At 30.4% G+C, this 17,992-nt stretch overlaps 1 protein-coding gene across 1 annotated transcript in view; it reads left to right on the plus strand.

The window, feature by feature from the left end:
* Positions 1–17,992, plus strand: part of LOC118193460 (transformation/transcription domain-associated protein-like) — a 215,737-nt gene extending 197,745 nt beyond the window's left edge. The window contains 4 exon segments of the mRNA XM_035364554.2: positions 6,766–6,907; positions 9,634–9,830; positions 12,129–12,234; positions 17,712–17,992. Coding sequence (XP_035220445.2) covers positions 6,766–6,907; positions 9,634–9,830; positions 12,129–12,234; positions 17,712–17,827 — 561 coding nt within the window. The 3' untranslated portion in view covers positions 17,828–17,992.

A 17,992-nucleotide genomic window follows, 5' to 3' on the forward strand; every position in this document is an offset into this window, starting at 1 on the left:
TTCTAAAATAGAAAATTATTCTTCATATTAATTTAAATACATTTTCTCATACACAAACTACAGTTGATATAGTTTTCTTAAATAACAATAAAACCAATAAAGTTTTACACAGGGTACTTTAATTTTCCATAGTGATTCAAATAGGCATTGTTTGACTTGTATCCAAATGATCGTAGGTTTTTGTGATGAAATGGCATAATAAATCAAGAAAATTTTTTCTTACTTTTGTAGATGTAAAACTATCTTAAAGATACATTAGGAGGTTAATTAACATAAATATTCAAAAAATAGTATTGCTTAACAAGTTAATTATAGGTTTGAAAATTTGAGCCGACACTTTTAAAAAAAACCAAAATTTATTTTTCACGCCATTTCTTATTCTACAAAATCTTAAATGCAACTAACTATCGAACAGAAAAGCAGACATAAGGCATCTGGACATGTGATCCTTGTGACAGACAAATTCTTTAGGGTTGCCACAGAAAGCAGTGTGTCGCCACAATTCTCCCACCTTTTGAGTGGATGGCTACACACTCAAAACATAAAACTTACATCAATATAAGAGGGTTATATAACAAAGAAAATTACTTAAACCTTAAATCATATTACTTCAAAACAAAATTAATACTGAGGAATAATACAACAATAATAGCACAACAAAATAAATCATAATAACTCAATGACATGAATTACATTTTTCGTGATTTTACAACTCTACCACTACTGGTGGCGAAAGGAACTTGCTCATTTTGAGTATTATCTATTATATTATCCAATTCCAATCTAAACAATCTCTGTATTGGTCTCAAGAATACAGAGAGAGGTTTATTTTTGTAATTTCTGGTAGACTGCTGTCTTAACTGCCCTAGATACTCGGGGCGAAATCTCATTCTTAACAATTCTCTCATTCTGTGGAGATACATTGCTCTTCTACTCAATTTTTCTTTGTCCACATTGTCAATGTCAGGTACACCTGACTGTGAAGTTTCATGCAGAAATTTTTCCGGAGTTAAAGGCAAGGGATCTTCAATATCATCAGACACCATACGTAAGTGGTCTTGAGTTGACAATTCTTTCACAATTGCACAAGATGGTGCTCTTCATAACTAAGAGAAGCACGACCTAAAATTTTTCTTAATATTTTTTTACAATTCGTATTAAATGCTTCCACCATCCACCCCACCAAGCGACGGATGGAGGATTAAATTTCTATTGTATTCACGTTTATTGTATCACTAGAGCAGAGGCAGTCCCAGTCAATGGTTTGTAGAACTCTCTCTGCACCCACAAAATTTGTCCCATTATCGGAATATATGGTGGTAGGGCGTCCACGATGTGCGATAAAACGCCTGAGAGCGTGAAAAAATGATTCAGTTGTTAATGAGGTAACCAGTTCCATATGGATAGCACGATAAAACGCACAGGTGAAGCGCAGAATATGATTTTTGTCCATCCTTTAAAATGCAAGGGTCCTGCAAGATCACATCCTACGATTTCAAAAATGGCTGAATCATGAACCTTATCATTTGGTAAAACGCCTGGGACTGTCTCACCTCTTTTAGCCTTAAATCTCTGACGTGTTACACATTTTCTTATACAGTTCCTTATAGTTTTACGTGATTTTAAGATGCAGTATCTTTCTCTTAAATGCAACATCAACAATGTAGTACCTGCATGCAACAAATCTTTGTGGGCGCTTAATATCAATAATTTGACTACTGGATGTTCAGAAGGTAATATGATGGGAACTTAAAGCTATTAGAGTCATCACGATAAGCAACATTAGACTTAGCTCTGATTAGACCCTGACTATCGACAAATGGTCTGAGTTGTCTCTGTTTCACAATTAAACAACTCTTTTTGTATTAATAACATTAAAGCTTTTTCTCCCCTTTCTATTTCAGATACAGTCAAATCCTTAGAATGGTTATTATTATTATTACTTACATTATTATAAAATCTGAATATCCATGATAACATTCTTACAATTTTCTTAAATGATGAGAAATACTTATAGTACCATCCAATACAATTATCATTCTTTACCAATGTAACAATAACTGTCTTAAGTATTTCTGAATTAACTAAATCCTCATCTGGTTCATCATTAGATTTAGGCCAATTTGCCTCATCTTCCCGTAACCAATCAAGTCCCTCCCACCATTTTCGTTCTATTAATTGATCTGCATAACAACCTCTAAAAAGTAGGTCAGCAGGATTGAGACTACCAGGGACATGTCGCCATACAATGGGGGAGGTCAAAGACCTGATTTCCTGTACACGATTAAAAACGAATGCTTCCCAACGTTGATTTCGCTGTATCCAACTTAAAGCCGTCGAGGAGTCAGTCCAACAGTGAATACGAACTTCACGTAGACCAATATCATTAATAACTGAAGATAATAATTTAGAACCAATATTACAAGCAAGAAGTTCTAATCGAGGAATCGTAATAGGTTTTAAAGGTGCTACTCTCGATCTTGCGTGTACCAAACTAACCTTTACCTTTTTGCCACACTGTACTCTTAAAAAGATGCATGCACCATACGCACTTTTACTACTGTCACAAAAGAGATGTATACTCACAGCTTCATTAATAGATCTGAGACCTATCCATCTAGGTATTTGGATACTGGATAGCAAGTACAACTTTTTACGCCAAAACCTAAACTTTTTGGTTAATTCATCGGGAAGAACATCGTCCCATTTAAGCCTTAAATTCCAAGTTTCCTGTAAAATTAGTTTTGGAATCAACATTACAGGAGCCGTATGTCCTATAACGTCAAACACCTGATGAGCTGCTGCTAAAACTAGTCTTTTAGTAACTGGGCCGTCCAATTTTATATCTTGACTTATTTTTCTGTAACTGTATACCATACAAGGCCCAAAACAGACACATCTCCTTCCGTGGAGGAATCTTCCTCTGGCACAACACTTCTTATATTGGATTTCCAGAATCTTAAATTAAAATGACCCGAAGCTATAATTATTTGTGATTCATTTACAAACATTCTCATTTCTATTTCTGAATCCATACTAGCCACACAGTTATCTAAGTAAAAGGATGTTTTCAAAATCTCCGCTGTATGACTTAAGCTTTCGGGAACTACACTCAAATGATATTGCATTGTAGCGGCGAATAAATACTGACTACACATAATACCAAAAACTACCCTTCTATGCCAATGCAGTTCAACTTGTTCTTGATTATCCCTACTGAACCGCATAAATCTCAAAAAATCTCGATCTTTTTCCCTTTTAGATATTTGCAAGAACACTTTTTCTATATCTGAAGTGACACCAACGTAATTCGTGCAAAACCGATTAAGAATCAAAGGTATAATTCCAATTAAATTTGGTCCAGTAGATAAACAATCGTTCAATGATGGGTAACCAGGCGAATGAGAACTTGCGTTAAACACTGGTCTTATACTTGTGCTACTATTTTCTTTAAGAACCGCTCTATGAGGTAAATAATGTACACCCTTATATTTATTCTTATCCGGTACTTTTTCAATTATCTCGAGTGCTAACCAGTTCTGGAAAATGTCTTCGTAAGCGTCAAAATTTCCCATAGTCATTAATTTTTAGTACTTACAAGACATTTTTCTGCTATCACTTTGTTTTCGAGTAAAAGCGAGCTATCCGATGCTACTTCGTACCTTCCCTCTGAATTTACCGTAACAGTCTTTTCAAAATATTTTTGCATATCCTCCTGTAACTGAGTTTTGGTTTTACCTACGGAAGGTTCACTAATTCCCAAAACATCTAACTTTCAGAGATCACTAATACATTGACCCTTCACTAACAGAGAAGAAATTACGAGGGATGTGGTATTTATCGTAGTTGGCTCAGTGCCAGTAAATTTACCCATAACAGTCCAGCCTAACTGCGTATGCACTGCGCTGATGCCACACATAAGGGGAACAATTTTTCCAGTTAGCAACTTACCAGCAAAATCTGCACCAATTAGTAATTTTATCTCTTTATCGACATTACATGTACCATTTTCTAAATCACTTAATTTGATACCATGTGACTTAAGTTCGCGTAACCACGAACCAAATGGGAATTGTTTAATTTCAGAACAAATTTTGTTTTGACCAAGTACCTCTTATTTACACTTATATTTACTATATATATTGCTTACTTCAATAACATCTTTTTTATACACATTTTCTTAAGTCTCAACTCAAAACCAAAAAGAAATTGCTTAACTTTTGATTCAACTTACAGTTTAAACTTTCAGCAACATCATTACATAAATATGATTTCATAGAACCACTATCATAAATTGCTTGTACAAACATTTCTTTAGACCCATTCTGAATTTTTACAATTAAAGTTTGAAGATATACATCTGATACCTTAACATAGTTATTAAGAATGCCTGTTTTATTTTCGTTATTCCCTAACTTTGTGACACTTTTTGTTTTGTTAGAAGGGAAATCGGAGCACATAATCACAAAATGTCGATTTTTACATAAGGTACACCTATGTTTAGCTGTGCACTGATTTGCTCTATGGTTTTTCTTAAGACACACAAAACAAACATTCTTTTTCTTAATGATATCTTTCTTACATTCTAAACTCATTAAAGATGCATCCTTACAACTTTCAGACAAATGGGATTTTTCACAAAAAATACAAGTATCAGACTTTTTTATACTCTTGAAAATTTTCATTACACTTACTACTGTTTGCATTAATTAGTTCACATGCAGTTGGAACAACAGGTTTTGTGTCAAAAAACTTATTTTTGTTATTACTTTATCAGAACCCAAAACATCACGGGTAAGTTTAACTCTAAATTCAGTTTCTACTTCCCTTTTTAGGAAATCAATTAATGACTCCAAATCACTCTTACCTGTTGTTTCAGGTGACATACCTTGTTGTCTTTCCCAAATTTGTATTAAATCAGCAGGAAGTGCTGATTCCACTAAAGGAAATAAAACAACTGTAAATTTATCTTTAGTTAAACCGAGTGATTCCAATGCACATAGTTGAGTTTGCAACTTGTATTAAAGAGTTAATAAATCTATCTTTTGTTTGTTATTGATTACCAGGTTTAATAGTTCTCTAACATAAATTTGAATTAAAACGTTTTCATTTCCAAATTGTTCTTTGAGATACTCCTCGGCTTTTTCGTAATTTTCTTCCGTAGTAGGAAAACTTTCCACTATTGCTCTTGGCACAGCCTCAGGTTTTGTAGATTGCAGTAGATAATGAAACTTGTCTCTCTTGTCAATGCAAGTATCTTCGTGTATTTTACTAAACCTCCTCCAAAATGTCAACCACTTTCGGGCATCTCCATTGAACTTCACCAGTTCGATCTCTAGCAGTTTCTGTTTTGCGGCCATAACTATTCCTGACGAAGAATCGCTATTCATTGAACCAGTAGAAGACTGTAAACACTTATCCTGTTGGCTTTTACTTTCAACGTAGATAATTTATCGTAATATTCTTGAGCTGCACTAAATTCTCTTTCGTATTCTTCTCGAGTACAGCCTTTTTTCTGTAGAATTTCCCCAAAAGAGTCATCCGTATTTCATAAAGTTTTATACTTCTCTGAAATTTTATCTAAATAAATTTCTAAATGGTTCAAATCCGGAGAATTGGATCGTATCAGTTCTTCCAACTTATTAGCTGTTTTCGTAAATGCACTCCTAATTGCTTTCTGCTTCTGTTTTAGTATTTCTAAATCGTCCATGTTTGCACCAAGAACTTCTCTTATTTTTGTAAATTATCAAGTATCGAAATCGATTAATGTCACCCTGTAACAATCATCCTGGCAGGCTCGCTAAATTTGTTGCTTAACAAGTTAATTGTAGGTTCGAAAATCTGAGACGACACTTTTTAAAAAAAACTAACATTTATTTTTCACGCCATTTCTTATTCTACAAAATCTTAAATGCAACTAACTATCGAACAGAAAAGCAGATGTAGACGTAAGACATCTGGACAGACGAATTCTTAGGGTTGCCACAGAAAGCAGTGTGTTGCCACAAATAGTTTCCTAAATCAAATGATATTTTGAAAAGTAATTTTTTGTTGTGGCTTATCTCACTATCTGGATTACAAAACTGCATCTGTTGTTGGCGTGAGCCTTGAGCACTACGTAGGTTGAAAGTACAATTTCGCCCAGCTCCACCCCAATTTCGAAGGAGTGAATCCTGGGAGACAGGTGAGTGTCTTCCACCCCTCTTTTCTTACCACCAAACCACTTGAGAGGACAGCTTGCCATGTATTTTGAATACCTTGAAGCCACACAGACACTATACATTTACAGATGTCCATTCATTTTCCAGGGCTCAAACCTAAGACCACCTGTGTGGCAGACAGCGTCACTAATCATTATACTGTCTGGGTGGCCTGAAAAGTAGTTCATAGATTATTGAAAGAATTACAAGTGCTGTTAACTGATAATGGATTTACAGAACATATATTTTATTTGACGACATCCATCAGAACTGTTTTGATCTCTGTGCGATTAGATTGCATTTACTTTGCTAGTTAATATTAAATGCATGAAAATATTGAAAAAAAATTCATATTCTGTTGGTAATAATAATTTGTTGAGTTTAACTCTCTAGTATATCTTAAATTTTGCCAAATAGTTAATAATGCAGTAATGTGTGTTAGTTTTTTGCACATAATAATTTTGCCAAATAGTTAATAATGCAGTAATGTGTGTTAGTTTTTGCACATAATAATCATAACTAAAATGCTAGATCTTTACCTAAATAATGTATATTTTTCTTTTAGTTTACTTTACAACTCGCACTTGCTGGATTCATAGAGTACATTCTCCATCTGACACGACTTAATCCTGATATGATGTATATTCACCAAGACAGTGGTCTAATGAATGTATCATATTTTCGTTTCAACATAGATGATGCAAATGGTATGTTTATTGTATTGTGTTGTTAAGCATATCCATTAAAAAAGGGCGGGGAACATTTTCTAAACTTTTACCGATGGAGATATTGTGCATATCATAGTCTAATGTATAACAATTTGATAGTTTAAACACATTATGTGTCCTGGTAAGGCTCAGATCTTGTGTTTGAATAGCACTTGTTCATTTTTCAACTGCATAATACTAATTTTGAAATACAAATCTATATAATGTATAAAATTTTGAAATACCTGTTTATCATGTTATTTTAGGAAATTTTGTAAATATTAAAAAATGTAACTTTTTCCAACTACACAATTTTTTAATCATCGTTTTATATTTATATATATGACTCATTATCTTGATTCATGTATTGTTTCTGTGCAAAGGGTATTCAAACTGTTAATAAAGGGCCACTTAAAATAAGTATTCTAATTATTGTGATAATTTATTAATTATTTTAATAATAATAATAATAATAATTTTAATTAATCATATTAAAATTATTGTAATTTTAATAAAAAAAATTCTGGATCTTAATATGAAATATGCTGACGTTTAACTTGCAGAGTTTTTCAACTGGATTCAAAAAGCAAATTTGTAACGAAGCTGTAAGCTTGTAATCTTGAATTCTGCAGTAAAAAGTAGATGATTGATACCTAATTCGCTGAAGAAAAGGTCTGTGACGCTTTTGGGGCCTTTTCCTCTCTCTCTGTGGTTTTTGTTTGATTTATTGCGGATTAAAATTCAAGTATTGATTACACTCAAGCTGTAATGTCTCTACTTTGGGACATTTTTAATATAGAAATCAATACTTGTTGAAACTTTTATGGTTGGATTTTTGATATGATATGATTTGATATATGATATGATATGATTTGATACTTTTATGGTTGTTTGATGAAATTATCACATTTTTAGTGGATTATTTGTGATAAGAAAGGAGTTTCCCGTGCTTTTCCTTTTGTTTTTCTTTTCTTTACTTCAAAAGATTTTACTAGTACTTTTCCATTACAAATATTGTGTGAAAAAGGCACAAAAAATAATCTGACCAGTGTACCAATATTTGACATTAACAATCTTCAAAACTGCATTTGGTAATTTTTCTTTTTAATTGATCACCACATATAAGCCTGTGTTTTATGGCTTGGACATAAAGTTCTGAGGTAGTATTGTTAATAAAAAAGTACCATTTTGTTTGTCTACAGGTGTTAAGATTCCTCCCCTTCAGAAAAATTTTAAATAGCAGTTGGCAGGAAGGTTTGAAACCTTTGATAGGCGGTCTTCTACACTTATCTGTTGCACTAAATATTTATGTTTTCTTTGAAACCTTTTATGTTCTATCTTGTCTATGGCCCTTTCCCACTTTTTTCTAATAAAAAGCATTACTGTTTCAGTAAACTCTGCAAGGCTGATGTATTTTTTATTTAGCAGCCCAAGATATAATTTCTTCATCTTCATTGCCTCCTCTAAATAATTATTTCCTTGATGAATGAAAAATGAATACCACCTTTATTATGAATGCATTCTCTTTACTTTTTGCACTATATATATATATAGAAGGTTGTCATCTGTAACTGATTTAAATTTCCATCAATTTTATTCTTGAGGTTTTTTTTGTTTTTTACTGCATGAAACCCTTTAAAAATTTAATGGATATTGTCATTTATCAGTTATTGCAGGCTTACTTTTATGCTATCTGAAGCACTAGCATGTATGAGAGTTGCTCTTTCCTCATAAAGCTTGAATCCTCTTATAATTCATTTTTATCAATTTTACTGGTGATTAAGTGCAAAGGGGGGAAAATATTGCCACTTTTAAAAAATGGAATTTTAATAGAATTGTATTTATAAAATAATAATACTTAGCTGGAATTTCCAACAAAGCACTGACTGATCTATCAGCTTCGTAATTAATCAGTTAATACTTTTCCTCTAAGTATTGTATTATATGCTATCACTGCTTCATATAAGTTGACTCTTTTTTTTTTCCCCAAGTATATCTAATGCAGCAGATCTTGAAATTTTTAAATCATGAAATTGAAATCTTCCCGATTCAGTGTTCATTTGCTTCATAAAAGCTCTTATTTTGTCCATAAGCGTCAATCTAAAAATTGTCTTATCTTTCTTTTTCTTAAGTAGTGTATAGTAATACCAAGAAAGCTTTGTGTGTAAAATGGGGGGATATTCTTTGTAATTTTTATGTCCTAAATTGTGACTGTAGTCAGTCACCATTTGTCTCAACTTCCATTGTTCCAACTTCGTCACTCAATTTCAACATATTCTCTTATCTTGAGGTTTTACTTTTTATTTATTGATTGATTGTTAACAAATATTAATGATACAATGCATATGTTTAACAAAAATTATAGGAAAAGATTATTAGCTATGCTTTCTAAATTTAAAAAAAAATAAATACATAAATAATGTGAATTGTAATACAGTTAAGATTTCTGGCATCTAGATTTTCAGACTTAAATTTATCATTTGTAATGCTTGTTTCGCTGAAAAACTTTGGTAGTAGTAAATTTGACGTTAAAATATTATTTATTGGGTATCACTAAGATTAAATCTTATTTTATTTTCTTCATAAGTAATTTATGAGCAACTTTATAGTTCCATAATTACTAATATTTGTTAATGTTAAGCTAATATTATATTTAAATTTGTCAATATTTGCATGTTTATTTTGTTTTATTAGGGTGATTGATTTGGTTAAAATAATCTTTCTAGGTGAGCTAGATGCTAATCGACCCGTTCCATTTCGATTGACTCCAAACATATCAGAGTTCATTACAACAATTGGAGTGTGTGGGCCTATGACTGCATCCATGGTAGCTGCTGCAAGATGTCTTGCAATGCCAAATTTTAAAGTGACATCTTTACTAAGAGCAATTTTAAGAGATGAAATGATTGCTTGGTATAAAAAGGTAAATCTGCATTTTTTTGCCCCTCCCCTTGAATTTAAACAAATTGTTAAAACTTATGTAAAAAAAAAATTACACAGTTATGTGAAACTTTCTTGAGATTGTGTTTTCAGAAGATTTGTTGAATTTTATATTCAGTGCAACCATGATTAAGGAGGCAGGGAGGTTGAATATTGCAAATTTTCGCAAACCATTTGATTTGAAGTGGTATGATAAAGTTATGAAAATTCTTTGGAATTTCTGACACTTAGTTTTATAGTTTAAGATATTTATGTTGAATTTCATCAGTAATCATGTCCACTAAGGCTACCACCAAAGCCATAAATTGTCAGAGCTGTTTATAGATATTCATTGTATAACTATAATTTATTAACCTGATAAATTTTAGATATTGAAATGTCTTTATGAAAATATCATACTCTATTGAAGAACAAAAGGATACTGATTAAACTAAAGTTAATTACATTTACATATTTGCCCTGGGAAAATCATTATACTCAATTTAAGGAATATAATTAGTTACTAATATTTAAAAAAAAAAAAAAACTTATTATTGCCACATTTATATTCAACATCTTAATATTGCATTTATCAAATAAAATAATTCTAAGAAAGATCAGTTACATTTGAATTCTTTTCTGTTTCTTTTAGAGTCCATTTTGCATAATATAGGATAATAAATAAAAAACTGAGATTTTTTTCTTTTCTTCTAATCAGATTATATATTTGTTTGGAATAATGGCTTTTCTTCCTGAACAAAATGATATATTAGAACCTATGTTTACAAAAAATTTAAAAAAGGCCCTAATGGTGCCCAGTAATCAAAAGTGTGTAGCAGGAAGGGTAGGTTCTTGGTATCATAACAGGAATCACTTTTATATATATATATATATTTTCTAAAGCATAAAATAAAATAGTTGCAAAAATGGTTCATTTTTCAGTTGAGTAAATTTTTTTAAATTTCCTTGTAATATTATAGTTTAATTAGAGCATGATATGATTTACTCATGCAGTGTTATATTTGCTGAATTTTTTGATAAAATAATAATATTGAATTTAAATCACTTTCAAAAGCTTTTTACACATATTTTACATAACTATGTTCAACATCATAAAAGTGCCAAAAAATAAATTTTATTTATAGAGAAATTAAAAAAATTTTTTACATCGGACTTATTCAAGCACCCATTTCTGTAGACACCTATAAAAAAGCAAAAATTAACAATTACCAGCAAATTAACAATTGAAAAAGAAAAAAAAAAAAAGAGAGAGAGAGGCCCTAATGGATCAGTGGTCAAAATTCAGGATTTCACGCTAGATCTTTTTTAAATCTCAATTGTGTGTTCTTGTGGGTATGTAAGTTACAATTCATTCAAAATTTTACTATAATTAAAATCCTTTTATATACTGTGTCTGAAAGGGAAAAGGTGCCGGTTTTTGTCTTCATTTTAAGATTTTGGTAATGAGGTGTATGTGATGTCAAGTTTCTACAAATCTCCAAGTTTTTTTTTTTTTTTTTTTTAAATACATTCATTTTTAGTGAAAACAAATTCCTGTGTATATGGAGAAAACAACAGTGCAAAAACCTAGAATTGTGACTGTCTTGTATAGAAAAAGGCAGATGTGTTTAAAAAAAAAAAAAGAAGAAGAGAGTGAGAGAGAGACTTGACACATCATTGAAATAGATGAGAAGATATTCAAAAAACATTTCTCTCCAAAGCCACCAAGGAATTCAGAAATATTCTCCAAAATCAGCTACAATTTTATAGGTTTTTTTTTTTTTTTTTCCCTCCCCCCAGTGGGAATGCAGATAATCAGAAAGTACCAAAATATCTAATGAAATATTTTTTTAATATTCAAATTATTCCTAAAATCAATATATAATAAGTTTTCATCCGTTATTGGGTATCATTAATGTCTTAAATTAGTGTATAAAATATTCAGTATAGTTAGTACGTTGTTTCAAGGGGCCGAACACTTGCAACTTAATGCATTCATTCGGAACAACTAAATAAACAAAATTCAACCGTAGATTATCCTTAAATTCAGATATATTGGTTCACCGTATTGAAAAAATAAGCTGATGCTCTGTCATGATCAGGATTAAACATCCTTAATCCATCCTTAAAATGTGTTAATATTAAAGGTATTATGTTTTACTGAGAGTTCAGGGTGACATTAAATATCTGATATTTATTATATACAGCCCATGCTTTGAATTTATTTCATTGTTACATATTTTAATCTATATCTTGACAGCTTTTTTAGTATCATTAGCTAATTATCTTCTATGAATTTCAGAGGCAGGATGATTCTTACCCGAATGATTCCAAGCCAGATGCTGATGGTGCCATTATAATTCAGATGGTTAATAAAGCTATTAATGCAATCAGTACTAGATTACAAAGTAAGTTTTATCCAAGCAAATGTTCCATCAGTGCTGTTAGTAATGGATTACCAGTTCTTTCTTTTCCCAGAATTAATGTTTTTTGATTGGTTTAATCCCTTTAAAAACACATAAAAAGTGACAATTCTTGTATTTCCATGTCTGATTTTCATCAGGGAGTTTTTTAACTTTGAATTTCAGGAAATACATTTTTAAATTAAGAAGATATAATTTTAAAAAATTCACCTTAGGGGTGTAGTCCTTGTACCACACAGTGTTTTTAATATTCACGTCTTTCCTGGTATTGAGAATTAATAGTCTTTAACTTAAAATACAGCATTTCATATTTCATAGATAGAATTGCAATACTTCACTGTACTAATCAGTTATATAACTAAATTGCATATTTTAACCTCTTCTTTACATTCATTTATAAAACTAAGGAAAACTACTGGATAAGATGCTGTGAATTTTGCATATGTGTTAAGGATAGATTTTTAGTAATTGTGTGGTAATATTTATTAATCGGAATATGAATTTGAACTGTTTCAGATGCAAAGTATGTCTATAATTTAGAGGAGGTTATTGTTATGACTAAAATTTTATATTCCTGCTTCTGCAACATTTAAATTATAAAGTGTTCTACTTGTAAATTCAGCATGTCTATGTCTTAATTTACTGTACAGCAACCATGCATTTAAATTGGCAAATACTGGCAATTTTTTCTGCTTGAATTTTGACTGAAGATTAGGCATGTCAGTTACAGGAAACTACTTTTTTATGGTTATCAACCTGAGAGGAAGATTATCTTAAGAGAAGACTTTCTAAAGAGATCATCTCTTACATGTGACTTAGTTAGAAAACAAAAATCTTACATAAGTGATCTACACAGTTCCAAACTCAATAAGATATGAAAATTTTCTTTTTATCTTTTGAAAGTGCACATAATGCTACTTTACTTCAATGTATTTTGTGTTTTAAACAAAATTTTAATTTAAATTTTGCATTGATCACTCAAATAGTAGCTTTTATTCTTTATGGATTGAGCATGTCTCTATAGTTGTCTAAGACTTTGAGAGTCAATTTGGGCATAATGGCAGCAATTTCTTCCCCCGTTTCAGAGCTTTTAATGTTGGTCACCTAATGGTAAATACTCCTCCTCCCTTTTATTTTTTAATGAAGTTTTGTTGACCCAGTGAAAAATGGAAATTTTGCTTTGGCTGCTTTGGTACTATTATAAATTTCTTTGAACAATGTGAACAGTTTCTTTCCAATTTAACATTTAAAAAAAAAAAAAAAAAATTATTTAGATATTTTCTCTGTATATTTCTTTCATAATAATGATTAAGGTAAATTAGATTTGTTTTTAGTCATTTCATTGTATTTTATAGTACTAACATACACAGCTGGATATAAAAGTTTGCAAGTTTGTAAACTTCTAAAAGAAATAGAAAAATTTTATAGGGTTCGTACACTCCTTAAGAGTTCTTAGATTTTTTGGGAATCGATTTTTGGTCTTTAAAAGTCCTTACTTTTGGCCAAAATCAGCAGAAGGTCCTTAATTTTAATCATCTGAAATTTCTGTCTGTTTTTATGACTGTCATTTTGAGGAATATTTTTGGAAATTCACTGCCATATATATGGGTTATCTTTTGAATGGGCTAATAGGATCATGGATTATAATTTGTTCGCATTTATAGTATAAATGGTGGGATACTTTTGGGGATGTGAATTCTTTTATTAAACGGTTCTAAATTTGGTGATTTTAAGATTAGTTTCTATAGAAACTTTTTAATTCCGAGATCGGATAATTTTTTGATGATTTTTTTTAAAACATTGTAACATTGACAAATTTCATTAAAATAATGGTAATATATTGAAATTATATTTAAAAGTAACATTAAAATAAAACATTTTTATTTTTCGCTGTTATATTATAAAGTTTCATTTTGGCAACTTATTATACAATATTTTAAATCTGAAAAATAAACAAGGTATAATGCTATAAAGCACAATTTACGAAACAGCTCTTAGCAAAAGCAAAATTAGCTATGTAATTAATTAAAAATGTCTTGTTCTTAATTTTTTCATAGTAAGAGTTTTTCCGATGTAACTGCCTCAGAATATTCAAAATTCTCAGAATGTGCATCAGTTTTCTCTATAAAATTAATTTTATACTTTTCCCTCCTATTTTTTTTCCACAATATTTCTGGCTTTTTGCTGTTACAGAAGTGGTAGGGAAAATTTTTCTTTAGGATTTTAGACATTCAGCTTTGAAAGTTTAGAAGGATTTGAAGGCAAGATTTATAGACCCACAATTCTAGAAGATTCGAGAAATATGTGACAAGATGAAAAATGTCCCCATGGTATCAACATGTATTGGATGTATTTTACAGTTTGCGATGAATTTCTTAATTTTTGGAGAACACCTGGAAGAACATTGAAAACATAATATTTGAATGTTTTACTTCTGATACTATAATCTTAACATGTTTATCTTCTCTTTATTTTCTCTACTTTTCACTAGACAGAAGCATGGAAAATATCAAAAATGCTTCTGATCTTATCACATGGGCAGGCATTACAGAAAGGGATTTTTTGATTAATAAAGAAATTGAAAACTTACAATTTAAAAGATTCGTCTAATATTTCTTAATGCATCATACACATAGCTGGCACTAAGCATTTTCCCACCTGATGCAATCTCTGGATCCTAAATTCTGCTGCCTAGTGCCTTTCTAAATTCTGCTTCCAATGCTTGCAGTAAATTCTAAAAGTTTTGCCATTTCTAGACTTTGTTGTTCGGTGTGTCACTAAATTCTAGAAATTCTCCTATATCAGCTCTGTAACCGGCCTTTACTATATATATTTCATATTGCTTCTGAATGTCCATATTACCAATGAAATAAAATTAACTGCTTTTCCTGTACATTCTAAATGCATTTAGTGTTTTTTAGAATAACAGAAATCCTTAATTAAATACAAAAATTCTAAAATGTAAAGAAAACGTGTTAAAGAAAGAAACTGAATACATAAAGCAAATTATTCTTCAAAGATATGTGCAGTTATTATTATGTAAATTTCCCAATTGTTTATGATTTCAACATTTACTATAATTTCTCATTTCTATTTCCTCATATGATAGAGTTATTGAGCCAGATTAAATTAAAATTAAATTGTATAATCTTTGACCACTAGTCCACATTATTAGTTTGAATTTGACTGTTCTTGTTTAATTACGTCACCGTGAGCTGTAACTGATTTTGTTAGCATCAGAACATGCCTTTATGTTCTAAGTTCTTTCTAAATAAGAGGCTTATTTAAATCTTTGTTCCTTATTGTAGTTAATTTCAGACATAGCGATAATATGCTTCACATCTGTTGGGGGTTTTGGGCTATTTAACTTTTACCAGATCAATTAAACCCTCATAGGTATATTGTGGAGAGTTTGACAAGTTAGGAGATAAAGCACGCAAAAACTAGTGAGAAAATTGGTTCGCATATTGAGACAAATTTCTAATTGTTAGAAAAGATGCTTAAAAGAGAAGGAAATCGATATAAAGGAAGGGAAGGCTTCAAATTAAAATGACGGATAAATATTTTGTTGACTGTTGTTATCTTAATTAATGTGTAATTAAGTTTACATTATATTGTTAAAAGAATCTGTGTTACTTAATATCATTTAAGAATCTTTGTCGTAAATTACATGTATTTTAAACTGTGAAATTTTATTAGATTTTGATTTTAATGGGGCCTTTTTTTAACAAATATTGTTAAAAAATAAAATTTAATAGTGGTCATGTAAATCCATAAAGACTAAGGTTATCAAACTACCTAATTACATTATTTATAACTATCTGCTTACCCTTTAAAATTATCTCTACATATTAAAGTGAGTTACTGCATTTCATTAATACTCACTATGGTCACAAGATAAAATATAAAAATTCAAGTAAAACATATTCTATGCATCTACTGAGATTTAAAATAATACAAAACAACTTATCACTTCTGGTGCTTTAATGGCTTATTGGAGCCTTAAAGTATATTAACTGGGTTACAACCCCTGGAACCGTACACGAAGCTATGTCACTAACTGCATCAAACTAACTTTCAACACTTGCCAGCCTTGTAATACCATCCTAAAAGGCCTTTCAGGTTTGTTCTAATCAGCAGTTCTCTCTCTAAACAAGCAGCAGCGGTGATAACATTCAGTCTTTTGTTATGAATCATGTTGATTATGATCTTACTTCTCATTTTAACCTAGTCAGTTTGACATAAAATCTACCTGCTTATTTACTAAACCTTTAGACTGGCCAAGTATGTGACAAAAGGAGACACACACAAAAAAAAAAAAAAAAAAAAAAAAATCAACATAAAGCTAACTGTTTGTAAAACATAAATGTCACTTATCTTCTTTCAAATATGACCAACTATTACAAGTGTAAAATATTTAATGCTACTTTATAAACTACATAAAGTTTATTTTATTCTCAAACTTATTAACAATTGTGTTAATTCATGTTTAGTAATAATGCGTACTTCTTAGGGATCTATTTTATTTTTAGGATGGTATTACAAAAGTGAAATTCAGGGATAGATAATATCTTCAATTGAATTTATTCAGTTCCCATTTGCTCATAAATCCTTAATTTTTTTTCATTAATGGTCCTTAAAAGTACTTCATTTTCGTGTGCAGAAATGTGTACGAACCCTGATTTTAATAATTCTCCCCTCCCCCAGCATGTTTTCCTTGCATTTTGATACATTGTATATTGATCTTCCACATCATATATTGAGTAGTTATGTGCCCCTGAAAAAGTAATGTGAAGGTTTATTCTCAAAATGTTCCATGCTTGCTCTTTTTACACATTATCATCATTAAATCTTTTTTCGTGAATATAAGATTTCAAATAGGAGATGAGATAATAATCAATTCTAATCTCTTGACACCTAAATCTGGACTATAAGGGGTAATCTAACTCCTTAAACCCACTTTGTTTTTGAATTGCTGAAAGAAGTCCAGGTAACCATTCTTGCAGGATCTTTACAAAAGGTGCAAAATTGGTGTAGATCAAATTTTGCTGCTATCTCCTTGTTTACTCATTCTTTCCAGCATGATAGATGTGTTAATTTATTTCTTTAGAAATAACTATTTTAGCCAAAATCTAATCACAGAATGATATTTAATTAAACATTTTGGTACAAACTAGCATATTACTTTTCAATAAACAATCAAAAGAGTATGCATGCCATTTTTCTAACTACAGTTTCAAATTTTTCATTTAGTATTACTATTACATGTCTGAAAGAGGAATTTATTACAAATTTAATTTTTATATGTCAGACCAAAAGCTTTTATATTTACTTTTTATAATTATTTATCTTTAAATACTCAATTTATTTGCTTTCGTCAAGAAAATTAAAAGCTGAGTTTAATTTGGAAACCTTAAATTTATTCTATCTTGATCTAATAATTTCATACTATTGCTTTCCAGATCTTGCTGCATTCGATCTTACTGTATCTGAAAGTAAAGTGAGTACTTTAGTTGCTGCAGCTAATAGTCATGATAATTTATGTCGCATGGACCCTGCATGGCATCCATGGTTGTAAAAATGTACCATTCTTTGGACCACTCTTAGTGAAAATACTGCTCATCTATTACATCATTCACACCATCAGATTTTAATGTCTTGTAATAAACATTGTCATATTTTGTAATATATATCTTGCATATAAAATCTTTTATTAAAAAAAATCTTTTTTGTGTGTGTGCGT

This window comes from Stegodyphus dumicola, chromosome 4 (genome assembly GCF_044657685.1).
Source record: "Stegodyphus dumicola isolate Sdum_Otavi_A_Nest chromosome 4, ASM4465768v1".
Taxonomy (NCBI): Eukaryota; Metazoa; Arthropoda; class Arachnida; order Araneae; family Eresidae; genus Stegodyphus; species Stegodyphus dumicola.